Below are 27558 nucleotides of genomic sequence, written 5' to 3'. Positions count from 1 at the left end.
TATTTTTCAGTTGAATGCACGTTTGATGGTAATGCATTCAACCTTATCATGGCAAACCTGTATGTATGTATACATGTATGTAAAACGTTTAAGTTCACCCTGCTAGCTGGTTCAAAGGGTGGCTGCATCAGGGCTTGAGCAATTTTTGTTAAATCCCATGGAATAGCAAGATCCTTAGAAGGGGTTTATAATAAAAAGGTACCTTTGTGAAAGGCTTTTCAATATCTAGATGATGCCAGGAATGAATGGTCATCCCTACTTGAAAATTTGAGATAGCTGCAAGTTTGATTTTTGCAGTATAGTAACTAGCTCCACTGTTAAATACAGAAGCAAGAAGTCTAGGATAGCTGGAATAGGTGCTGAAAAGGGATCTAATTGCCTCTGGACAGCCCAAAGAGAGAGAATCTTTTCCACTTGCTCCTATACACCTTCCTAGTAGAATCCTTACATGGCCGGCCTTAGGCATACATGAACTAGGTGACTGCCTAGGGCGCTGTACATGCCAGCTTTGTAATGGGTGCAATTTGCATTTATTTATTTATTTAAGTTAATTGGTTGAAGGGTGGCGGAACCTATAGGTTGAGGGGGAGGTGCAAGTGACCACTGGTGTAGTTAAGGGGGACAAGAGGGGCAGTCTGTCCTGTGTTTTGAAAGGTTCCATAGCATCATCCTGTTCTTTCAGTCCAGTGTCTGTACATGTGTTATCACAGATACATCCTGTTCTCCCGCCACAATTTTAAAACAGTACATCCTTTTGCTATTTCTTCTTGTTGCTGCTTCATTTTCAAGTAAGGTGCTGCCAAGACAAAATTTTATGTGTTTTCTTTATTTTCAAGTAGGGGGTGTGTTTGCTATTTCTGCCGATTTTCAAGTAAGGGGTATGTGTGTGTGTGAAATGGGTGTTTGTTATTTCTGCTGATTTTCAAGTAATGGGGGTGTTTGTTATTTCTGCTGATTTTCAAGTAAGGGGGTGTGTGTAATGCCCCAGTTAAGTGTACCTGGTGGTTAGTGTTAGTCAGGCTCAAACCCTGTACCTCAGATACAAAAAACAAGAGCCTGAATTCTCTACCCATACCACCACTTGTGATTGAGTCTATAGCTCTCAACTATCCAGATTTTCACAGAATGTCTCGAATGTTTGACTCATACTTTTGGTCTGTTCCTCTTAAAATTTGTGGTTTTCTGGCAAATCAGTGAGAACCAAATTCACTAAATGATAGCCATTTAAGTTTCAGCTTTCCTATCTTTCAGGAAATGCGTGGCAACACAAAGCATGGCAACACAAAGCAACTTTCTAAGATTATACAAGCAATGTTTAAAATGTGTCCCTGGTTTTCGATCATTGTCCCCCTCCCCAATAAATTCTGGCTTTTTCCAGATTTCTTGTGCTGCAAAGCTGAGAGATATAATAGAGTGTCAAGTGGATTTTACAAGGAACTGGGTGCTTCAGGGGAAGAGAAGTTTAGTGCTGCATATGCTAAGTCTGTTTGCATTGCTAGTAGCACAACAGGTAGTATACTTGCTTTTGATGCAAAAGGCTGTGCGTTCTACTCCCACAATATGTAGATGGATTGCTGATACTGTACTGTGTTGTACTTTAAATGGAGTGGATGCTGCAGTCCTGTGAATGTCCTCCTCTGGAGGGGATACCTATGAACCTGTTGTCAGCTTGCCATACATTCCCTCTTGCAATATTATTAGCTTATCATTTTTTAATGTAGCATAAGCAGTTTATTCATCAAGGGTAACAGGCTGTTTGTAGATCAAACAATGAAGTATAAATTTGTTTTCTAGCAGCAACCTCTTCATTAGTTACAGATCTGTTTAATGTCGAATTATTTAGATGGCTTTTACTTCTGCAGACATTGTGCATATTTACCGATACTGGCAAAGAATAATGACAGAAGTTTGAGTAGACTTTTATGATGGGAATCTTCTGAATTGGGCAGTTTTGTCATTATTGATTCATAAATTTTGTTTCATTATTTATTAAAAGAATGCTTAAAACTACAAATTTAAAACACATTCTAACATGTGGTGCTGTATATACAAGGAATATAATTGAATACAATCACGAAGATGATTCAAAGAATTAATAATACATGTATGCATGGCCCTAAAAATGTGTGCAAGGACCCTGTGGTTTGAAAATAGCCCAAAGGCAAACTTAACCCTCCACTGGCCAGATGCATTTTCTATAAATGTGGGTTTTCTTGCCGTTTCAATTAATGTGAGTTTTGCCATTTCAATGAATGTGAGTTTCAAGGGCAGAGAAGTTTACTGCTCATGCTAAGTCTGTTTTCATTGCAAGACTGTATTGTTTGTTTACCAAATGGCTATCTGTTTGTGTTTTTTATTTTAATATCTGTAATCATTATAGAACCAAATAAGAGAACAGTATGCACACTGATAGATTTGAACAGTGTGTATGGCAAATGGTGAGAAATAGCCAAACACTGGAATAACTGAGGAGGGGGCTGCTGCTTGGGGGGATAGGAGGTTGCTGCAGGAGGGGCTGCTCTGGGAGGCAGTCTAGTGCCCTGCCTAGGGCCCTATTTGACCATGATCCAGCTCTGATATTTAAAGTAGGAAATGCATACCCAAAGGTAGTTGCAGTTTAACTACATTACAAGGTAGTTTTTTCTTCCTATGCATTTAAATAATTTAAGGAAATTACTAGAGTGGCTTTCTTGTTGAGGGAGTGGCCTACCTGTGGGTGTGGCTTAAATAGGTGTGGGTGGGACTTAAGGGGCATCGGAGTACTACGTCATCTAGGGTGTCATTTCAGCTAAGGCTGGCTCTGAATCCTTATATGAAGATGTGAAGAAACAGAGAGGAAAACCTGGGCTGTCCAGCCTTCATTGGAAGTGGAGAAACCATGAGGTCAGTTTCAGGGTCTGACTGTTTAGAAGAATCATCCCTTATGGATGAGAGAGTAGATCTTGGTCTGGATCCAACATCCAAGGGAGGTTCAATATATGAGGCCACAAGAAGGGAAACCACACTTGTCGAGGCCAGAGTGAGGTAATGATGATTACTTTGCTCTTCTGATGAGATACTTTCTGAAGAAATTTGGGAATTAGAGATGTAGGAGGAAATGTGTATAGGACCCCAAGGGGCCAATTGTAATTCACACAGACTGTGAGTCCCTCCTCTGGAGGGATGAGACACCAAAGTATCTGCTGCACTGGGAGTTGAGAAGGGAACTGAAGAGATTGCAGCACAGCTGGCCCCATTGACAGAAAATCATTTCTGCCACCACAGAGTTGCGAGACCACTCATGAGGGACTAAACTTGACCTGCTCAGTTTGCCTGACAGCATGTTAAACTTCCCTGGGATATGCATAACCAAAAGCAAGTCACCAGAATAGATCACCCACTGCCAATCCCTCAGAGCCTCTTGCCATAGGGGCAGGATCTGTTTTTCCCTGCTTGTTGATGTACCAGACTACCAACATATTGTCTGTCTGGATGGCAATCATCCTTAGAGGGAGAGCATCTTGAAAAGCCTGCAGTACTAATAGAACTGCTCTCATTTCCAGGACATTGATGTGAAGATTGATCTCCAGCTGAGATCAAGTGCCTTACACCGTCCATCCCAAGTAATGCCCCCCCACCCTAGTTGGGATATGTCCATATTCATTATGGCTGTAGGTGATGGAAGAATAAAAGGGCAGCCCTGAGAAATTTCTTTTCTGGTGATCTGCCAGGCAATGTGTTCCCTGTAAATCTTTGTAATTTATATCAGTGCAGACAAGGGATGTCATCTTATTGACCACTGCATTGCAAGTGTCCACTATAGTACCCTCACGTAATACCTTGTTAGAGGTACTAGAGTTATAGATGCTGCCATAGATCCAAGGAGTTGTAACACCAGTCTTTTTGGCAGAGAGGGGAGAGACAATGTGAGATGCTTGACTCTAATGTGTTTATTCTTGTCTGAGGTAAGCTTGGGATTTGCGTCACCATATCCAAATGAGTGCCAATAAACTTCAGAACTTGAATGGGGAAGAGCACAGACTTGCTAATTGAAGATACAGTTAGATCAAGTAGACCCTGACTTGAATAAGTACATACTTGGTGGGAGTAGAGAGGAGCCACTCATTGAGATATAGAAACACCCAGAATCCCTGCAGTCTCAAGTGAGCTGTGGCCATTGCCATGTACATGGTGAATATCCTTGGGGGTCAAAGAGCAAGACTCAGAACTGTTAATGACTGGCTCTCCTGCAAGAAGTGTAGAAATATCCTTGATCACCTGTTGATTTTGATGTGATAGTATTCTGGAGAGCTATCAAGCACATCCAATTGTCCTTGAGCAATACTAGTAGAATGGACTGAATCATGATCATTTAAAAATTTAAACCTTTGACATATTGGTTCAAATTGCTGACATCCAAGATAAGTCTCACTTCCCCATTTTTCTTTTGCATCAAAAAGAACCTTGAGTAACTTCTGAATCATTGTTGGTCTGGGGGAACCATTTGAATGACTCTTTTGGTGAGCGTTTTTTCTGTTTCTGTAGTGGCATCTTTCCTCTGACTGGGTGGAATTTCTTGAAGTTTTGTAGATTGTTTGGGGGACACAGAGAAAAGGGTATGTAATCTCCTTCAGGTCCACAAACCTGCGCAACCTCCTGGCCATCTACTGCTGTCCCATTCCTTAGGTAAGCAGTGGAATTCTCTCTCCACACACCTACACAACCTACCTAACCATACAAATTTCAAATCTCAGCTACTCTCTCATCTTTCTTCCAAAGGGGAATGCCTTTGCCACACTCCAACTTAACCCCCCTCATTCCACCTTCCATTGACTCATCCAACTACCTCTATTATTACTTCATCCCACCCAAAACAATCCCTCCCCTAATAAAAAATAATTTTCTCTCTAATATCTATTGTACTGTACTCTCCAATCTCAAATATACAATTACCCTCCCCATGCATAATAATTTCCTAACCTACAAGTGGCTAGTAGCCATATATTTTGAAATGTTAAAACTACAATTGAGTTTATAACAAAAATATTCACTTTATGTAAATGTTGAAATTTCTGTATTGAATTATGTATTTTCATTTTTGTAACATTGTGACAAGCCAATTGCAAATATCATGGAGCTTATCTGTAAATGTTTAATTAGCTGTATGAACTATGTCATTTTTTAACATGTGAAATGTAACTTGCAACTATTGTGGAGATTTTCTCCCCAGGCCTCCACTGAAAATGGGTTATTTTTTGGCCCGGTCATCAAACTTAAATAAATAACTAAACAAATAAATAAATAATAAATAAATAAAACCTCTGGATATGATCCTCTGCACTCAAGTGTCTTTGGTGAAGGGTGTCCAAGTTTCCGAGTGTAGGGATAAGTGCTACCTAACTGCCTCTACCGTGCAGCAGTTGGGCAATCTTTCAGAAGCACTGGTAGGACTTCTCAAAGAAAGGAACTCTGAAGCCCAAGTTTTTGAGCCCCCTCTTGCATGACAGTGACATCTACCATTGGACTCCACCCCTTTGCCTCAGGGGGACCTGTTGACATAAATAATCCTGGGAACAGCTTTGTGACTTACAGAGCCACATCTCCCTACTACTTTTGGTTTTGGGAAAAAGTCCTTTGAGGGGTAGAAAATGTATCCATATGGAAGATAATGTCTTCCCATCTTGTTTACTCCTAGAGAGGGTTCCTTTCCCCTTGGGGCTGAATAAAGTGGATCCATCAAAAGGAGCATTGATGAATGATGATTTGAGAGGTTGAACAAAATCACAGAGGCACATCCAGGCATGCCTGAACCTGTGAGGCATGAGAAATCAGCCTCATACAGGCATTCAGTAGGGACTGTAGGGTGACCAGCTCTAAAGTAATAGCCTTCTTCTCCTCCACAGACATGAGACCATTGAAAAACTCCTTGGTTAAGTCCCTCTGAAATCTTGTGACATGTGCCAAAAAGTTCATCTACCTAAGAGTGAATGTTGCTGATGCATAAACATGCTTCTCAAGCCTGTCCAACACCTGAAACTCTCTCTTAAGAGGATGGACAGAAGAACAGCTGCCGCTACCACCATAACATTTACTATGGGTGACCCTTGCTCTAATGGGTTCGATCCTTGGGCGCAACCAGGCCTTTTGGGGATTGGCCCCATGACATCCAGGTTTTTCCAAGCCCAGTGGGAGATGAAGTCCACCATCTCTTCTGCCAGGGGGACTACCCAGGATGTAGCTGCCCTGGCTCCAAAAGCCTCGAGAAACACAGACTTCTCTTTGGAAAGGGGCCAGAAGAACAGTACTTTCCTGTCTCATACGTTTTGGGTATTTCACTGAAGAAGACATCATCAAGGGGTGATCTTGGGGGAGACCATTACCCTTTATTGAAATTGGTATCTTCCATTAAGAATTCCTGTCTGTAATCTAAGTGCCTCCTTTTGCACATATGTTCCTCAGGGGGTTCCTTGGTGGGATGCTGTGGAGAGGACTTGGAAGTGTGAACAAAGTCCTGGATGAGGACTGTCTCCACACTTGTATGGGCTGACTGCCTCTATGAGACAGGATGTAGAGATTCAGGGACCAAGGCAGACAGCTGTGGAGGGGTGGATCCAAGGGGGCCAAGTATGCCTTGTCCACGGTGGTGAAAAATACACTCTCCACCACCACAAAGGTAGAAGGGCCATCCTGGTAGAAACTGAAGACACCTGCGCAGGACAGCTCACAGAATCACCATGATCCTGCCTCAAAGCAGAGGTCAGAGCTGAACTGTCCAATGATGCTCTGAGAGGAAGGGACAGCTCCAAGAGCATTGGATTTGAAGTCAACTCCCTGGATCCAGCACCAATGCTACAATTCCAAAATTCCTCTGGCTCCAACAGTGTAGTCGGTGACTGGATCAGAGAAGTAGTCGGTGTCAAAGATGGCCAGAACTTTGGATCTGATGCAGAAAAACTCAAAATGCTCAGGTCTAATAGCTCCAAAACTGAAGGCTGGAACAGAGTAGGAGTTAACAGTTGGGTTTTGGGCTGGTGTTAGCCTCATGAGCCCAATCAGAGACAGAGATGGTAAAACTCCTAACTGAATCTGGGCCCAGAGAAACTTCCTCATTATCCTGTCCACATCTACTTCAGTTAGGTTCCTAGATGACCTAAGAAATGATGAGGGGAAGGCTGGCCTGGAAGTCCTTCAAGGTGTCTCCTGTAATCGGAGACAGAGATGGTAAAACTCCTAACTGAATCTGGGCCCAGAGAAACTTCCTCATTATCCTGTCCACATCTACTTCAGTTAGGTTCCTAGATGACCTAAGAAATGATGAGGGAAAGCTGGCCTGGAAGTCCTTCAAGGGGTCTCCTGTAAGAAAGGAGAATGTATCCTAGAGGGTATCAGTTACAAAGTGAAAGTGGAGGAGTGATGGACCAGTGATTCTGATTTTGACCTCACCAAATCCAAGAAAGCAGATGGATCCAAGGGCTTGGATATCTTTTTGGCTGGAACTGAACCCAAAATAGAGGAAGGAGAATAATCAGAGGATTGTTTCCTAGACTCTTTACGTTTTCCTGATGAATCCCCCTTAGTCTTCTCAGAAGGCTTTTGGAAGGAGGAAGAGCTCCAGATGAGGAAGCAGAAGATGTAGAAGGCAGGAAACCTTTGTTACTAGAACCTGATGGTTAAACCCTGCACAAATATCACATTCTATCTCAAGATGGGCTGATCCCAGGCAATAAATGCACTTCTGCTGGGCATCAGAATTTGGAATCTTTTGCCCATAGGAGGTGCATTGTTTCAAGACAGTAGGCTTGTCAGACATACTGAATGAAACCTAGTCAAGAGAAAAGAAAAATGAAAAAGAATGCCAGCAATGGTGTATGGATAGAAAAATAGCAACAGTGGTAATTAAGATGTACCTTAAATGGGTAACACCAGTACTAAAGAGGAAACAACAAAGCATGAGGCCTGTAATAGAAGCAGAGAAAGACAGAAAGAAATTAACTCTTTTTTTGTGTATATATATATATATATATATATATATATATATATATATATATATATATATATATATGTGTGTGTGTGTGTGTGTGTGTATATATATATATATATATATATATATATATATATATATATATATATATATATATATATATATAGAACAGCTTAGAGGCTCTTATCCTAGCCACTAACTCCATGCTAAGGTAGATCACACCCATTTTCTGAAGGGGCAAATGAGATCTGAGGTAACTCAAGCTAAAGGTGAAGACCATGAGTAAGGAAAGGACCTCAAGCTTCAGAGCCAAGTCTTTAGAAGTGGCCAAAGGCAGTACCGAGGTCAGATACGAGACTCATCAATTCAAAAAAGATCTATTTTTTACTTGTGGAAAAAAAGCTCTTTGAACTGAAGTGTCTAGTTGACATCCCAGGAGTACAATCTTGTGTAAAGAAGTCAAGAAATCTTTTGAATGTTCTTTTGGAATCCCATCTTGTGTAAGAGACCTCTCATCCAAAAAACTCAACAGAAAGAACAGCTCAAAAAAACTTAACATTAAAAAAATGGATGACGTATGTTTTATGAAAGCTGTTGAGCTAGTTTTACACACACACACACACACATATATATATATATATATATATATATATATATATATGTATATATATATATATATATATATATATATATATATATATATACACATACACACAGTATATGTGTGTGTGTATATATATATATATATATATATATATATATATATATATATATATATATATATATATATATATATATATATATATTAAATCTGTGAAGTACCTGGAAGTTTTTTGAGGCATTTTTTTGCTGAGTTTTTGTTTTGTTTTTTTTTGGTATATTACTGCTCTGGCTCAGACTTTCAGCCTGCTTGAGCTGCCAGTTGTTGTGTTTTAGATCATCCAAGAGAGAGATTCTTAACACTTTGAAAAAGACACTGCAAAGATAAGTAGGTTATCTAAATATGGAAAATGTAGACACCCTGTAACCTGCAATGAGCTATAACTGAAAGTAGACTCTTTGTGAGCATTCTAGGTGCAGTGAATATTCCAAAGAGTAAGACAGAGAGCTTATGATGTGGTCCAGACACACAAAATTTTAATAAACAACCTGCAATCTGGAAGAACAGGGATGTGATGATAAGCATTGTTTCAGTCTATTGTTACCAAGAAACTTGAAAGAGAAAAAAAGAGGCAACAGGTTGTGAAGTGACATCATTTTGAATTTGTGTACTATCACAAACTGGTTTAGGAAAATCCAGAACTAGGCTTCAAGCTTTTCCTTCTTTGGTACTAGGAATATCCTTGAATAAGAACCCTCCCCCATTTGTTAAGGAGGAATTGGTTCTATCACTCGGAACAGCATGTGATGAAAAACTGGTGAAAACAAATTACTCTTATCTGGAGAACTAAGAATGACCTGTTGGAAAGGATACATTTACTCCCACTACCATTTGTAACCCTGATGAATGATTTTCAGACATTTATCTGAAACAATCTGTTGCCAAAATGATAAATACAGATTCAGACCTTTTGGAGGAGAAACTGAGGCCAGGATGGGATGGGTTCATAAGGTCTCTTGAATAGTCATTCTGACTTGTTGAACCGACTGCGGTGGTGGTGCTGTGGTAGCGTTGTCGCCTCACAATAAGACGTTGTTTTGTTTGATTCTCAACGAGAGCGTCTTCTGTGTGGAGACATGCGTGAATGGGTATACCTTCGTTAAAGGTTGTGCGTCAGGGCCGGCAACTCGGCACGTAAAAATCTACTGCCGATCATTAGCGGACCAGAGTTCCGCTGTGGCGACCCCTAACTGGGAAAAGCCGAAAGACACAACAACTTGTTGAACTATCCTTGCTGTTGGGAGGTTCAAGACTTATTTCTGGATCCTCCTTGCTATTTCTTCTTAAATGTTTGTTTGTCTTAAATTTGTTAAACAAAACTGGTAAACTGCTGTTTTTTGCCAAAATTGGGTGAGATGATAAAAAAATTCCTTGGATAATTTGGAAATGGGAGGCCTGAAAAATCTTAGAGATTCCCTGCATCAGCTTGCCACTTTCATCACACTTTTTGATCTGCAGCCGTGGGTTCAAACAATAAATCTCTATCCATTGGAGTATTTAAAAATCTCATATTAATACCATCTGGGAGATTCTGAGGATGCAGCCATGCGAGCCTCCTCATAACAGTACCAGTGACCATTGCCCATACCTCTCAACTGTACCTAATTCCTCGGTATTTACCATTTTTTGGCTCAAAATAATAGGGTGCCATTAATTCCTGAGTCACCCCTTTAAATCCTGATTTTTGTTTAATTCTTTTTTTTTTTCCTTTTTTATGCTTATGCTGATGTCATCACGCACCACCATATCACATCGACAGCAACAGACCCTGCAACCACAAGTATTCTGGTGGGGAAGACAAAAACTACTTGACCCCTGCCCAGTACAGCACCAGTGAGTCAATATTTTTTACAACTATGGATATTTGTAAAAATATTTAATAGTTAATGTGTGGCAAACCTTTTCAATGTGTAAAAGCATGGAACATGGAACTTCTTCATCTCAAAATGAAAAACATTCCTTGTGAGGAGGTACAGTTAGCTTTAACCACTGCTTCCAGTTTTATTTTTGTGTCCTTTTTTTATATTATATCTTTAGCGAATTAGTGATAATCCTGTAATACCCCTTCTTTCTGGTTTGCAAACCTTCTCAACAAAGATCAGGATGATCAGTTGTGAAATACGGGTGTATTTCCAGTAAGTACATATGCGCCAATTATTTTCTTTACAAAAAAAAAAGCAAAGGATTAGGCAAGACTCTTAAATTCATTTTTATGTCTGCATCTGAGCACTGTTTGTGAAATACATAGAGGACAGGGACCCGAGAAAGAGAGTCTGTTTTTTTTTTAAATATTAATGTTTCAATTACAGAATTGCAGGACACTATGAATATCCTGTCTGTAGACTTTGTACAATGTTTCTGTGCATGGCTTAAAATTGTAGTTTTGATTCATAAGGAACAAGTAGGATTAAAATATTACAACTTCATCAGGGAAGGGAGCAATCACGTTCCCTTTAAGAGCTTCCCTCCCCTACCCTTACCAGCTGTGTGTGTTCAAGAGAGTTGAAGACTAGTTGCTGAGAAGGAACTTAAATTTAAACATATTCTGAGACTGAATGTCCTTGAGGACAGGTACCCATTTCTGAATTGATGCACATTGTTCACAACCATAGACAAAAGTGACAGGTCATTGTGAAAGCTACTTAAATGAAACAGTCATGGACTGACGTGACAGGTCATTGTGAAAGCTACTTAAATGAAACAGTCATGGACTGACGTGACAGGTCATTGTGAAAGCTGTTTAAATTAAACTTTCTACAGCTCATTTGACAGAGCCTTATTGTTTTAACAAAGGTATTTGTGAGCGATTAGGGCACTGTCCTTGAATCACTTAGAACAAACTGCCGAAAACACTAAGTGTTTCGTACTTGGTGAACAGTCTTGCCTCACATATTGCTCACTTTGGAATTTCCCAGATTTACCTTTTGTTAGGTATACTTGGTACATTGCTGTTTGGAGGTTGCTACCTGTCAGTTTAAAGCTTATGGGAGTAGGTATGTTGTGTATAAGGACGTTAAAATGCTGTGCTCATAGGATGTAGCTACAAAAGTCTTGTGCCGGTCCTACTGTTGTTATATTGCAACCTCTCAAGTATACCTCATAATGAGGAATGTAGCTCATTTTGAGTCTTAAAAAGTTCATGTTCCTCAAAGTTCCACATTGAACATTTCTGTCACACATATTCAGTGTTAGGAATTTTTTAAATGATATTCGTGAAAAAGAAAAATTAATCATATTAATCCATTAAAAGATCTTTGTTTTGTTTTTTAACTAAAACCCACCTGTTTTAACCATCCTATAACCTTCCCACTCCTAGTTGGAATTGTTAGTAAGCCGTATGTGTTTTACATTTTGCCCATTTTTGCACATTATGAGGGCTAGAGTTCCTCATTTTAGAGATGGAAGGTTGAGAGCTATGTATTGCACTCTAAATTTGATGGCTTGGTTTTCTTTGAGAAGGCATCATCTCCCAAACATTAAACTCAGGTGCTGGATGAAAATAGTGGAACTTTGGATTACATGTGTTAATAGGGAATTTAGGGTCATCAGCCTTGTCTGTCATTAAATATAGCTATAAATAACTGTTATACCTCTCAGCTGTACAGTGGAATGTTGGATTACATGTGTTAATAGGGAATTTAGGGTCATTAGCCTTGTCTGTCATTAAATATAGTTTTAAATAACTGTCATACCCCTCAGTTGTACAGATTTTCACAGAATCTTCAGATTTTTAAATCATATTTTTTGTCCATTTTTATAGAATAGTGGTTTTCTAACAAATCATTGGCAAATCATTGAAGATTTAATCCAGAAAATAATGAAAGACATTTGAGTTACAGACTTTCTAAGTTTGTAAGAGGAATATTTAAAAATTATCCCTATTTATGGGCCTTTGTCCCCCCCTTATTTATAGCTTTGTCCAGATTTCTTGCTGGAAGAGGTTGAGAGGTATGAACCCAATGAGAACTTAATGGGATGAAATGTGACAGATGACTAGAACTTCGAGCATGGACGTGCTGTGAAATGCTGCCATTTTAAATGCATTTTTCAGCTTTAGTGTTTTAGGTCTCTTTACATACATATTATTCCAGGCAAAAAACTCACTTATGCTAATAAATATTTTATCTGGAATAATCTAAAATGAATTTTAGTTGCATGACTTTGAGTATCCTCATCTGTGATTATGTCTTCTGATGTTGTTACTTCTATGTCTAATTTCGTAGTTCTTAACTGCATTCACCCCACAGGTTGCTTTGCCATATCTGCGCTTGTGTTTTATCTGTATAGAGTGTATATTTTCAAATTTAATTTTAAATTGGAGAACATATTCTCAATTACCATCTGAATGTTGATATCCCACAATTCCATATGAGTGGGAGGAGTTATATTATTATGCATGCACATTTTATGTTAATTAGTGTCCAGATATTTGGCTAGTTGTACTTACTTTTCATGGGCCTTTGTCCAGATTTTTGACGTCTCCAGGTTAAGACGTATGCCATAGCCATGGAAAAAGTCTCAGCAGAGTCATAAACACATACACACACACACACACACACACACACACACACACACACACACACACACTGCAAACAAGGAGTAGTGATCTGTGCAACAGAAGAAACTGAGTTATTTAAAACAGATTTTTCCTCCCAAGAAGAAAACACAGATAAAACATTCCTCATGCTTTTACAATTTTTCAGAACAAACATATGAGCCTGATAATTCAAAATTTCCATACCTAACAATCATTGGTACTTACGTATTATCGCAACTACATTCTGAACAGGAGAAGCGGCTCATTTCCAAGCCCTTCTCCTTCTGGAATTTGTCATATATAGGTCGCCAAGTCTTTGAAAACAAGTTGACATGTAAATGTGAGGATTTACTTGTTTTCTTCACAAAAATGAACGAGGCAGAGTCTGTCATATGTTTAAAGTGGCCGTGATTTTGCATTTACTTATTACTATTTACAGAATGTATCCCAAAACAAAATATGTTGTTCTGTTCATTTTGTAAGTGACTATTGTCACCTTTAGAACTCATCCTTTTATTTTAACTGCACCTATATCCTGGAGCCAAGCCACCCCAATGTGAGAAATTGCTTGCTTTTTTTTAAGACAACTAAAGTACAGGCCGTCTGACAGACATTCCATGTCTTCAGGAATTTGCATATAATCATTGCTCTTCGGACAATGAATGCCAAACAAAGCACATTGTTCTGATGACCTGTTTGGATGTGCAGGTGTTTGTGTTCCAGAAATTCATGTTCCATTATCTTACAACATTGGCTGAGTTTTATAAAACTGTGTCAGTTCTGCCCCTCTCCTTTTCTGTCATATGTATGAATGGACACAAGCATGACCCTTCGGGCTGTGGGTCCCCATGGAAATGTCCCCTGGACATCTGTTGAAGAAACTTTTCAACTAAATATCTTTTCACCACTGTCCTTTTAACATTTGTTTTGAAATGTTTTGTAAACTACATTTGAATGTAATTGCCCCAGAAAATGTACTGTTCAGGATGAAAATGGACTGTGAACATGTACTTGAAATGTGGTTGCGATAATACGCAAGTACCATTATTTTTCTCAACCTTATCAGAAAGAGTAGGATTTGAATTAACTAAGTGCTTAGCAGCAGAGGAAGCAACTAAAGCTATAGCTGCTGAATTAGGTTTGGAAATAGTATATAAAAATGTAAAAGACTGTGGAAGTGAAAACACAATATCTGCTTTTTTAAGAGCAGCTGGCTGACTAACAGGAAAATTGCAGGTGGTAACACACAAACATATCCTCTACAGGAGAGAGAACAAAAGGGATGGGTGTAAGTTCTGGAAAATCCTGTAATAAATCATAGTATTTTCTGCGGGACATTGGAAACACTGGCAACCCCCACAGAGAGAATCAAAAACTGAGCTCTCCTCTTGAGTCTAAATCAGAAATCTGAGGGAAAGAAATGGTATCCATCTTTTACCAGAAACTACTTTACAAGAAGGATCAAAAGCTTGAATTAAACCCTGAGCCAGATCCAGTAAACTACTTCTAACCTAAGAAATTTGAGGAGGAGTAAATACATGCTTGGTTTTCTGTTTCTTTTTGACAGGAAAAATGGGAACAACCATGTTACTAATGGCAGCAGCTGTTTTCCCAGGAATGGACACTACATTCTGATACAACAGAGAAACCTTCCCTGTTCCCTCTTGCAGGGCTGACAAGAGTAGCTCTCCCCAGCCCACTGAGATAATCCCAACAGCCACAGAGGATGTGGCTAAACCCAGGTCCATAGTGGCTACACCAGGGGGATCCAGGGTAAAAGATCAGTGGACAGAGGTACAGCAAGAGTCATCCACCTGCAAGTAGAGATAAATTGTTAGCCTGCCATGGTGGCAAAGGCTGTTTTGTTATTTATTTTTTCTGTGGCTACAAGAATGACCGACAGTGGGACCAGTAGTCTAGTCCATGGTCAAGCTAAAAATGCCACCTCTTTCAAGGGAAGACAAGCAGCACTTGCCAGTAAACACTACCAGTCCATAAAAGTTAATTTTTTTGACAAAAAATTCACAGCAAAAGTACTTTAAAACACTATGCCAGCCCCACAAAAGAAAAGTAAACAATTTCTCCACAGAAAAAAATGTTTTCATTTATTTTACAATACTTTTAAACTGACAGGAAAAAACAAGTAGTCTGTTTAAAAGAACATTACAGTCTCAAGATAGTCCGCTAAAAAAACACTCCTAGCTTTAAAATAATTTTCCTAAAGAGGATATAATAAAACACCAGCAAACTTAAAAAAATGGAAGTTTTTTTCACTCAAGGGAACTTACCTGCCCAGTTAAGGAAAGCACAAGCCCACCAGTGATCCTCAAAAGCCTCAGAGGAGTGTACTCTTCAACGGCAGTAAAGCTCTGAAGGGCTTTGTGCTCAAACTTGTCTTTTTGTCAGCTCAGCTCAAGCTGCTTGATAGTTTGGATGAGTGGAAGGTGCCTTGAAGTTTTAGAAGCTGGGCAGCTGTTATATCCTTTGCAGGATATAACCCATATAGCTAAGGCTACTGCAGCAATGATCACTATGATGAACATTGACTGGGTGTTTCGTGTGGTACAGTAGCTTCTTTATAATTCTAGATACATTTTATTGGGAGCTGGTATCCTGTTAACTTTAATCTCAAAGAAACCCGTTGTACTTTTTCATTATCTTTTTTAATTTGTTTTATGGACATTTTGCCCAGGCAAGTAGTGAGAGATTTAAATATGGCTGACATCCAAGGGAAAGATCCGTGCTTTACTGTGAAAGATTGAAGAAGTGCAAGGGTCTCTAGAATACTGACTTGAGTATCAGCAAAATAGTGAACTCATTCTTCTAATGAAAGAAGACGAACTAAGACTGTCAACTTAATTTGTAGAATACATCAGTTAACAATGTACTAATTTTGTTTTATTTGGGCTATTTCTTTTGTATCTGTAGCTTGAAAGCATTGTCACTTCAATACATATGAAAATGTGGCAAGGAAATCATTTAAGGTGAGCGTCAAAATACCCTCAGATGTGTTAAAAGGGCAGGAAGATAATAGTCAACTTTTTCTCCCTGATTTCCTGTCAGTTCATAACAGAATAGTTTTATTGCTGACTTATGCCCTGCAGTTAAACTGGATTCTGAGAAGAGGTGCAAATGAAGTGAATTTAGTCCATATTAGAGTCGCCTGAAGGATAGCTTCAGCTTTTGTGTTTTTACCATGCCCCCCCAATTAAAAGGCTGCTTTGCTGCAACATATAAATCTATAACATTTAGATACTTATTACCACACAGATGATCATAAATTATTATGACACCCAGTCTCATAACATACAGGCACTGTTTTACATGCATAGGTTTGTAGGTTCGCAGGGAAGCACCAGACTAACTGTCTCTGAGGTGGCATTTTAAGCCTAAGCAATTTCCTTTGGTGAGAATCAAATCCTATACCTTTTGTCTGGGAGGCAAATACCTGACAATCATGTTAATCTCCAACCCCAAGACATGATACAGTTCAGATTCCCTTTGTTAGAATAATTACATTTCTCATTCACTATGGGTTATGTCCTGCTTGAACATTTTGCAGCCATGTTAAATATGTTTCACTAATAATATTAGGTTCATAGGGATCCTTGAAGGCCTACAACTGCTCCCCCTAAACACCCCCTACTGCACACATTGAAATGGATGATCCTAAGACTTCCAGCACCCAACCACTGTATGCTCATGGGAGATAAGAGAATTTTATTATGATAAACACCAGAGAGATAATGGGTGTGGCTGGCTTTGCATTAGGGTGCACTACCCCTAATATATTTAACTCATTCACTCCAAGGGAGCTCAGGAAGTTTGCATTCTAACTTCCAATGGAAGCCTTTTGACTGTATCAAATTATTGCCTCACATTTCAAACAAATGTTCATATCTCTGAAACCATAGAGTTACTAAAGAAGTATAAATGGCAAATTTTTCAGCAAACTATTTTTAAAGTGGTAGTATTCTTTAGGGTCCAGGTCTTAAACTTGAATTTTATTAGTCACAGTAAATACAGTATTAGATTTGTAATATTTTGTAAACAACTTAGAATATCTGAGCAACCACTCAAGTTACTCACAAACCGTCAGCAGCATTTTATCCATTTGACTGAGTGCTTTCATATGAGGCTAAGGAGTTCTGTCTATGTTACTTGGTTGTTGAGATATTTAGAAAAATGTGACAATTATATCTATATAAATTAATATTATAAAAACAACAGTTAATATCTATTTACCCACACTAGACAGAAGTCAAATATTAATGCAGTTGAGTTTGCCATTGTGTAAGCTTTAAGATGAAATCTTTTAAAACCTTGTACATAACATTGTTTTGGAATTATTGATGTAAATATGAACAAGCATTATTCGACACCTTGAGGAGTCAGTAGGAGTTAACTGCAGATGCACCTGGAGGCATCACTCTGATATAATGAGTTAAGAGGTACTCTACTGAGGTATAAATCAGATGCTTTTTGCTTCTTTAACAGTAACAGGTTTAGAAAAATGGAATGTCCTCTGTGACAAGTGGAAGAGATGATTTACACAGTGTGAAGTGGGTGTTATTTCTGAAGAAGTAAAAGTATCAGCATAAGGTAACAGAACTAACATAATTTGCTACCAATATAAGGTAACAGGACTACATAATCTGCTACTAACATAGGGTAATAGAAATAATGTGATCTGCTACCAACATAAGGTAACAGAACTACCTTAATCCTCCTACCAACATAGTGTAACAGAACTAATGTGATCTGCTACCAACATAAGGTAACAGAACTAACTTAATCTTCTACCAACCACAACTGAACAAAAGGCTTTATTTACTTAGGTCTTGTTAGAGGTGCAAAGCAAAAGTGCCAGTCAAAGAGTAAAGATCCTAAACAAAATTACACAGGGCATGCTGGAAACGGACAGCATTATGCATTGACTGAAGGAGTAGAAAATAGGCAGCTATGGGGGGGGGACAGTACTGGCTAAAATACAAAATGAGAAAGGGGTAGGAGAGAAAGAGAAAGAATTGCTCTAGAGAGAAGAGATGCATGAGAAACCAGGAAGGAAATGGAAGCAATTATACATTTAAAGATATGACAAACAGCAAGACAAACAGTAAAGACTAAGGAGTTAAGGGGGACCAAAGCAAGGAAAGAACAAAAATGCTCCTCTGTAGTGTGAAAAAGACATATACAGGAGAAAGCATCTCAATATGCCTCACAAATTGTCCATCAATGGAAGCAGCTATCTCACCACTGCACACCAAGGAATGTATTTGTTAACAGGGATAGAACACTAATCACAATGGACAATTTTCAGGTTCAACTCAGGAATACTAAGAGAACAGAAGATGGTATGTTATAAAAGCTGACAGCTGCTAACAAACACATAGGGGCACTTAACGGAAAACTCCACTCTAAAATTAAAAAAGTCTGTTTTTTCACTCTGTCTTTGTTTCCTGATCTATGTTAACACATCAAAATCACTCTAAACGCTGTATTTGTAATTTTAGCCTGTTTTCAACAACATGGGTACCAATGGGGCTTGATGTATCAATGTGATCTTGTTCTTCTTCAACCCTTTCTCTTTCCTGTAACACATTTCAAGTCTGCTTTGTATGACTCATGCCAGACATAAGGAAGTAACTGTGAATTCCCATGCCATTGACATATAATGGGATTTGTGTGAGTCACTGTCTTCTTTTATACCCTCTGTAAAAAAACGGGCTTCTTTTCTGTCTCTAATCATCCTCAATTTTTTAGCTCAGAGTTTGTTTTATACTATACTTAGAAGTTATCCAGCTACAGACAGAAAAGTAGCTAAACTGCAGGCATCTTTTCAGGGTTTTCTTTTGTAGTCCAAGAAAAAATGTCAGTCCCCTCCCACCATACTACTGGAAAGGTGTTAAACCACTGCACTGAGAGACCCTTGCAGAATCAAGTGAAATTAACAGCCATAATAGAAAGGAAGAGACTTCCAATATAAATCTCTTCCCCTCTGCCGGCAGTAGGAAGATTTATTTATTTAAATAGTTTCATTATTTTATTTCAGGGTACAAGTAGCAGAAACGTCTTTATTATAAATCTGGACAAAGCCCAACAAAATGGGGGTGGGGGGACAAAGCCCCCAAAATAGGGGCACACTTTAAATATTATTCTTATAAACTTAAAAAGTTGTTAGAGTAACAGGACTTGTTTTTTCCATACATTTTCTGAAGGATATGAAGTCTGAAACTCAAATGTATGCCACTGTTTAGTGAATTCAGTTCTCAGGTCATCTTAGTTATTTGCCAGAAAACCACAAATTTTATGTGAAACAGGCCAAAAATATGAGCCAAAAATCTGGACAGTTAAGAAGGATGGGGGCAGATACCTACACTGGAAAGTTTACTGAGGAGTAGATGGTGGGAGACTGTATCAAAAGCTTTTGAGAGGTTGAGAAAGAGTGAGGATACAAATTTACCAGTGTTTCTAGCTTGATTGACTGTGTCCATAAGGAAATAAGAGCAGTAGTTGGGCATAAACCCATGTTGGCAAGAGGAGTAGGTTTAGGAGTGGATAATTTAGAAATTGATTATAGATACATTTCTCCAGGATTTTAGAGAGGGGGAGAGACTAGCAATGGGTCAAAATTAGAGATATCTGTATTATCACCACCTTTGTGGAGGGGAAGATAGTAGGTACATAGGACTCTTGGAGGGATCTATTGAGAAGTTTGCTGATGGGATAAGCAATGGATCTAGCTGACATTTGGAGGTATTCTGCAGGTAAGTTGTCAGGGGCACTGGAGCCAGGTTTCAGTTTAAGGAGTTGTTTTGTTATAATAGCAATGGGTATGGAGGAGAATGAAAGGGTGGGTAGGGAGGAGGTTGTAGTTTTCTGTTAAGGAAGTGTTACCGGATGGAAGTTAGTGTTAGACTTAGTTTGGAGAAAGGTAGTAGTAAGTTTAGCTATTGTGTCAAAATATGAGTTGAAGAGGGTGGCTATTTCACTGTTTTTTTTTTTCCCTGGGAATGGGCAGGAGTTGTTTTTGGTGCCAGGGTTAATTAGAGATGAGATAGAGTTCTACAATTTCTTTGGATTTTGTTTGCAATTTTTTTTGGTGGCTTAGATAATAGTCTTTTCTGTCATTAATGACTAGGCACTTTGCTTGATTACAGACTTGTTTAAATTGTAGGAGGTCAGTGGGTTTCTTGTACTTTTGCCATTGTTTTTCATATTTTGTCCCTGGCAGTCATGATTGCTTGGTAGCTCTGAAGAGCCATATGGCATATGTACGTTTTACTCTTTTTTTGTCTTAATAGGACTAGTTTGTTTAAGGTGTTCAGGAATGTGGAGTTAAAGAAATCTACAGCTTCATCAAGGGGCAGGATTTTTAGTATATTCCAATTGATGTTTGTCAGAGTTTCGTTTAGAGTTCTAGGATTAAAATTGATTAGGTTTCTAGTTTGTTTATATTGGTGTTGGGAAGGTGTTGGGGTGGTTTTACATAGTATATAGGCTGGTAGATGGTCACTAATCCTGCAAGGAAGTGGGCCTGCTGCTGAAATTTTGTTTGGATCAGAGACTAATATCCAGACAAGCTAGGTGGCATGCACTTTTTTCCCTCTCATCCACTGCCTTGGTGACTTTCTCAAAGAAGTCCACCAAGTTTAGTAGGCATGACCTTTCCTTGACAAAGTCAAACTGGGTTAGTTCCAGTGTGTAAAGCTTACCTTTGTCTTTGCTGATCATTTCCATGATAAATCGTTCCATGGCTTCTTTCAAGTCAGACTAATAGGTCTCTAGTTTTTGGGGTCAGTTGATGGTCCACTCTCGTGTAGTTAGATAACCATGGGAGTCCCCGATTCCAATGGTACAAAGCCTGTTTTGAGATAATATTGTTCTTGTTTCAAGCTATTTTGGAGGCATCCCAGTATATTGTCTGGCCCCATTAAATATGTGTTCAGCTTTAGCAAGAGATGCCAGGACCTGCTCCCTGTCAATAGTGTAGGTGGGTAAGATAGTTGGTATTTCATAGGGAGGCAGGGGGAGTGGGGGTGAAGTTTGAGCTGAATTTTGTCAGCCAGCAAATTCACCATGCCATTCCGCTCAGTGAAGTAGACACCATTTACCACCAGTTTGGCACACTGATATGTGCTGCCTTTGAGGTTTCTGACATAGCTATAGAAGGTCTTGTGGTTGTCTTTAACCTGTCAGGCTATCTTGACCTTGTATTTGCCTTGTTGGATTTAATTCATCCTCTTAGTTTCCTGTTTAGTTTAATTAGAGCATTCCTATTTTTATGGGGGTTGCTCTTCCTGGTTTTATCATGACTTTTTTTCCTTTTGTTATATACCCTATTAAATTTAGAATTCCACCAGTGTGGTTTCTTCTTAGAGTTTGTTTTGGGCTTACTTCTAGTAGGGACAGCAGCCTCTATTCGGCCATTAACATGGTTGTACAGGGTCTCTGTGAACAATTCCACATAGTTTGCTGTGAACTCAGGATTGGGAGGGGCATTGAATTTTTGCAAACTATCAATTAATAGGACGCAGATTGCTTTGAAATAGTTTCTAACGATTACAGGGTTTGCTGGGATTACTGAGTTGACCTGTATTTTGAAAGAGACATCTCTGTGGTCCAACCTTACGAGTGAGGATATTACACTGAGGAGGGTTTATTGCTCTCATTGGTTAGTACCAGGTCCAGTATGTTTGAAACTCTGGTTGGTGTGCACACTATCTGGTCCAGGCTTTTTGTTAATACAGTCCAGGAATTGTTGTGCCTGTGAGTATAAGGCAGTATATGTTTCCCAGTCTAGAGTGGGGTAGTTAAAGTTTCCCATGAATAGGGTATTTGGTTTAATGTTGAGTGTTTCCAGTAGATCTAGGTTTGAGCTATGGGATTCTAGAGACACAGAGTGTGACCTATAGCTTGCTAGGATATGGTATGGGACTTTGTCTATGGTGATTTGCACATGGATAAATTCCAGGGCATCATTCTGTTTAACCAAGATAGAGTTTTGATTGGTGTTAATATAGACTGAGACTCCTTCACATTTCATCCCTGTCTGTGTAGTAGATGGTCTAAATGTGTGGAAGACTATGAAGCCTTACACTGTCGGTGTACTTTGTGCAGACTTAAATCATGTCTCAGTAACAGCATAGATGTCCATATTCTCCAGAATGAAGAGACCTTGTAGGGTGTGGAGTTTCTTGTTTATGCTGCTAGCAAACAGAAGTAACACCTTTAGGTTTCTTTGAGTTTATTTGCTATGTCGCTAGGTTTGGCAATTTGACATTGCCTAAAAAAGGCCCTAAGGAGGTAGATAAAGTTTTAGCCAATATTCAGAAACCTAGGGGAGACAGACACAGACCATCCTTTGCAAAGTCTGTTAACCATGTTCTCCCATTCTGATAAATATTGAATCCACCTGGAAAAACACCAGAAACTAAGCCAATTATTTAAGTCAATCATCTTTTTTTTCGTACTGTGGCATCATCCTCAGTGAAGGTAGAATGATGCTCAATGCAAGGCATATACATGCCTAAAACACATACTCAGAGAGATCAACAATGTCTCTCTACATATAGTCTAGGTAAGTAGCTCTCAGGTCATTAATGCTCACATTGGGTATGATAAAATCATAACAGCACCTGTTGTGTAATGGCTTGAGTGTGTGCGTGACTTGGCAGATCCTGGTTCCAGATAGGCAATGAACCATTGTCTTCTCCTTGTTCAGTTTGGCGAGTGTGGCATCTATGTGGCAATCAAGTCCCCATGACAAGATTCCTTGGTAATGTGTTGGCTTGCCTTATGGGCTTTGCTCTTGGGGCTCCACTGGGTGTAGGCATATGTGTGGTGTTTGGTATTGCTTTTGGTGAGCACTTTAGAGATTGTAGAGGACAGGTGTTGTCATTTATAGGCTTAGGAGGTTTGGGAAGATTGCATTTTTGTGCCTCAGCATATGTTGATCTATGTGTGGTGGACATCATTTGTGGTGGGTGTAGTCTATTTATTCATGACAACCTTGTCCCTATGCAAGATTTTTGCCTCCATTGAAATTGCATATGAGCATCTCTCAGATACTGCATTTTTTAAGGAATAAATGGGCGGCTGTGCCCATGAGACAATTTCTCTATTCTCAGGATACCCATATCTACCAAGCTGGCTGTGGATACATTTGGAAATTGCATATCTGTGTTGTCTGGACCTGTATTTGTGTGGTCTACTGTAGGTCATGGACTGGGTTTTACAGAGGTCTCATTGGGTGGTCTCTGGGATTTGGCACTAGACTAGGTTAGATTGTGTTAAAGTTTGATATTAGTGCTGTTTAATGTACAAACTAGCTGCTCTAAGCTTGTCTCCATGCAATGGCTTTGTTTTAAACATGCTATGTTAAAGGTTTCACTTGTAAAATGGACAAGTAGAGGCTTTGATGAGTTTTGAACTTATGACCTCTGGTTGACTAGACCAGTGCTCTAACCCCTGGGCTACAAGACTATTCAACTACATGTTGAACATGTAGGGGATGTTTGCCTCAAAGGTGGTAAATACATTGTGTTAGGAACCTGCTAACTGCACGGTATGAGCTGAGGAACAACAAACAAGTTTATGTACAAACTCCAAAATGCTCTACTACAAGTTTTGTTTAAAAGAAGAAAATTAAAACACAGAGCAGATATCAAAGAATATCTGTACACGTTTGTGGTCCCACCCCATTTATATCACCTTATTATTTTTTATCATTAAATATAGCTTATTGTATGGGTTTCTCCTCTAGTTTATATTTTATCAATGTGTTCAGTAACACAACATGATGACTACCTATAAACCTAAAATAAGACTTTGAGTAAATTTTTTTTAATACTGACAGAAACAGGTATTAGTAGAACAGAAGCTTTGGCCCTGACTACAACACTCCTGATTTGGATCTGACCAGTAAGCCTAGGTGCGGAAGTCTCCACCAGAGAAATAACGTTGAGCAGCTGACAATGGGCTTCTCAATCATGACGGAAGAGGATGAGGAGACCTACCTGTGGCAGCAATTCCTTGCAGAAGAGAGAAGACAAGCAGAGGAGGATATGGGCAAAATGACCCACAATGTAGCAATGACAACAAGAATGCCACATCCTACAAAATCAAAACAAAATAAATTTAATGAATAGACCTCATAATGAATATTGAAAAATGAGACTAAACAAAAATAAATATTTTTACAGTGAGGCAAACCCATCAGCAACCTCATGTGGGGACTTCCCCCTAAGCACACACATGTACACACACACACACACACACACACACACACACACACACACACACACACACACACACACACACACACACACACACATATGCACACACACTCATGCCCATGGCTATATAACTGCAGACAAACAGCAATCACCATGAACATGAAAATGCACTCCAACTTCCTATCTGCAACATTCTACTACAAAAAAAAAAAAAAAACAGCAACTGAAAATGCATCTGCAAGTGAGAAACTACGTTACCTAACCTTTCCTCTAACCCACAATATTTCTCTTGAAAGATAGGTCCTATTCATGCTTTCACATTTATCATTGTACCAGACTACAAAAGTCTTCATTGCAGCAGACATAGTCACTACAAAGGCAGTTTGATGTTTGTGGTTAGTCGCTAACAGTCTACCAAAAAGTGCCTCCAGCTAAACAACGTGCTGTGTGAGTGTGTGTATGTGTGTGTGTGTGTGTGTGTGTGTGTGTGTGTGTGTGTGTGTGTGTGTGTGTGTGTGTGTGTGTGCGTGTGTGCGTGTGTGCGTGTGTGTGTGTGTGTGTCTGTGTGTGTGCACGCACGGCACGCGAGCTCGTTCGCACGTGTTGTTGAGGTGGTTTACAAGTCTTCAGCCAAAATGTTTATTTATGCTAAAGAAAGCAAAACATGTTGCTTTCAGAATCTAGAAATATTTTGCTGTTGTGCATAAATCTGTGTTTGTGCATGCGTAAGTCTCTCTGTTTATAAAACCAGACGTGAAGCAACTTACCTCTCTCTATTGGAATGTATCCCTCCTCTAGACTGGCATACAGCTGCAATGTCAGCTGAGGGACAGAGCCCAGAAAAGCCTGGATAACAGCAACACGTTTAAAGGCATTGCAGTGAGTATCCAGTAGTAGGAATGAACGGCTGACTTCCTCTTCAATCTCTTTTTCACAAAATACCATCAGATGTTTTTTGCAGATTATATTGAAATAAGGCTCCTGTACCCTTCCAGCATGGTAGTATGTGATCATGGCTTCCATAAATCTGAGATGATGAAAAGAAAGAATAAATTACAAATCATGAGCCAGCCACTAACATGGCACACTGATTAAAGTAAGTTAGCCGATGATGAATAAGCCATGTCACACAGCCCTGGGTTTTGACTTGTACAACTCCTAGATGCATACCATATGACTCCTAGTTCATCACTGAAAAGAGACCTTTTTAATTACTGACTGATAAGTATTTAAAAGCTCCAAACAAGTGTAACTATCATTGACAAAATGATTTTTTAAACACTTTTCATTGAGATCCTTATATAGATTTATAGCAATATGACAAATGAGATAAATCAAAGAATGCAAAAAATATAACAGTTTAGAGCAGATACATAAAACAAAGAAACATTGTTTTCACTATTTATAAGAAATCTATAGCATAAGTTGACTCAGAAAAAAAGAAATATTCCTTAAATAATCATTTGTTAATTCTATAATCTATTATGTGAAAAAAAATGAAAATACAGAATTTTTTCGAAACAGCATCCTAAAGTAAAGCTCTTTGCAAAAATCAGAGCAAATAAAAATAACCAATATCCATGTCCAAATAACCACCAGAAAGGTCCAGTACTATATATTAGCAAGCTGTAGAACTCCACCTATGACAAACAATGTTGTGTCTTTCGGCTTTTCCCGGTTAGGGGTCGCCACAGTGGAACTCCAGTCCATTAATGATTGGCAATAGATTTTTACGTGCCAAGTTGCCAGCCCTGACGCACAACTTTCAATGAAGGTATGCCCTTTCATACATGTCTCCACACATAAGACGCTCTTAGCTGAGAATCGAACCAGACGTCTTACTGTGAGGCGACAACGCTACCGCAGCACCACCACCACAGTCCACCTATGACAAACAATACAACTCCTATATAGGAACTAGAGTCACTCAGAATTAAACTCAATACTATGGTGGAACCATAACAAAAACAAGCTTTATAATAAAATTAATAGAATTTTGACTAAAAGTAAGAAGAGTAATTCCTAGAATGTTACAGCCCTTGTCACTAAGATAAAAAAAGAACTCAGGAGCTTAATAAAATCCACAAAAGTCAAGTTTGAGGCTAAAATAACTGGTTACCTATTATATTCTCGAAAGCTGACAATGTAGAATCCAACATTGTCGGCACAAGAATAGCAAAAGTGCAGAACATCAAATGGATAAATGGAAATCTTCGTAAGGGGAGAGTTCCATTTACTTCAATCTAGTGCGGTCTCGGAGTTGGTATATTTAAGTAGCGGGGGTGTGCGGGGTGCAGGGGGGCTTGCCCCCCTGCCTACACCCTTTAGATTTTCTTTCTTTTTTTTTTTTTTTTTTTTCTGAACATTCGAAATTTGAATGGCTCTATCATTAAAGATCGACCTTTAATGATTCGAACCATTAAACTTTTGATGTTCTAATATAGACCCAAAATAACTACCCTGAAAAGCACAGTGCAGCAATGCATTGAGCTGATTGTGAACGATGTTACCTACATGTAGGCTGAAGATATACTGAACCTACTGGCTGAAAAATTTATTCTTACTTTACACCTTTTTGACTCCATCGTATCCCTCAAGTGCACCTGAAAGTAGCTCACCTCCAGCTGGCACCCAAGACCAAGTCCTAAAAGTGCTATAAAAACCTAAAAATATTGCATCAAAGGATCCTGACAATATCCCTGGATGCATCATAAACAGCAAGAAGCACGATCTAGCCCTACCCCTAACAACACAGCTCACTTTCAATCTCCATACAATTTCCATACAAGATTTGTACCAAGTGAATGAAAAATAGCTACAGTCATTCATCTGCATAAGGGAAGACCTTCCATAGATCTTTCATAGACATGGACAATTACAAACCCATAAATCTGTCCAGCTTCATATCTAAAGCCATGGAAAGATTTAGCATGAAATTAATAAATCAGGACATAGGGAACCTCTAAACCAAGGACCCATCTCAATGGCAGGTCATGCTTACTTAACCTGGTAGATTTCTTTGACAAGGTCACTGAAGCAGTGGATGAAGGCAAAACAGTACACACTGCATGCCTCAACCTGACCAAAGCTTTTGACACAGTTCCCCACTCAGGCATAGCATAAAAACTAAATAAACTTGGAATAAACCCCAATGTCACCTGCT

At 39.0% G+C, this 27558-nt stretch overlaps 1 protein-coding gene across 1 annotated transcript in view; it reads right to left on the bottom strand.

Moving 5' to 3' along the window:
- The window catches only part of LOC122808551 (membrane transport protein XK-like), a 589568-nt gene that overhangs the window by 501665 nt on the left and 60345 nt on the right, over window positions 1-27558 (bottom strand). The window contains exon 2 of the mRNA XM_044079505.1: window positions 25163-25422. Within this exon, the coding sequence (XP_043935440.1) occupies window positions 25163-25422 (260 nt within the window). The remainder of the gene's footprint in view (window positions 1-25162; window positions 25423-27558) is intronic.

The sequence above is a fragment of the Protopterus annectens genome, chromosome 8.part0, assembly GCF_019279795.1.
Source record: "Protopterus annectens isolate FY-2018-M chromosome 8.part0, PAN1.0, whole genome shotgun sequence".
Lineage (NCBI taxonomy): Eukaryota > Metazoa > Chordata > Ceratodontiformes > Protopteridae > Protopterus > Protopterus annectens.
This window is presented reverse-complemented; position numbering and strand designations above follow the sequence as displayed.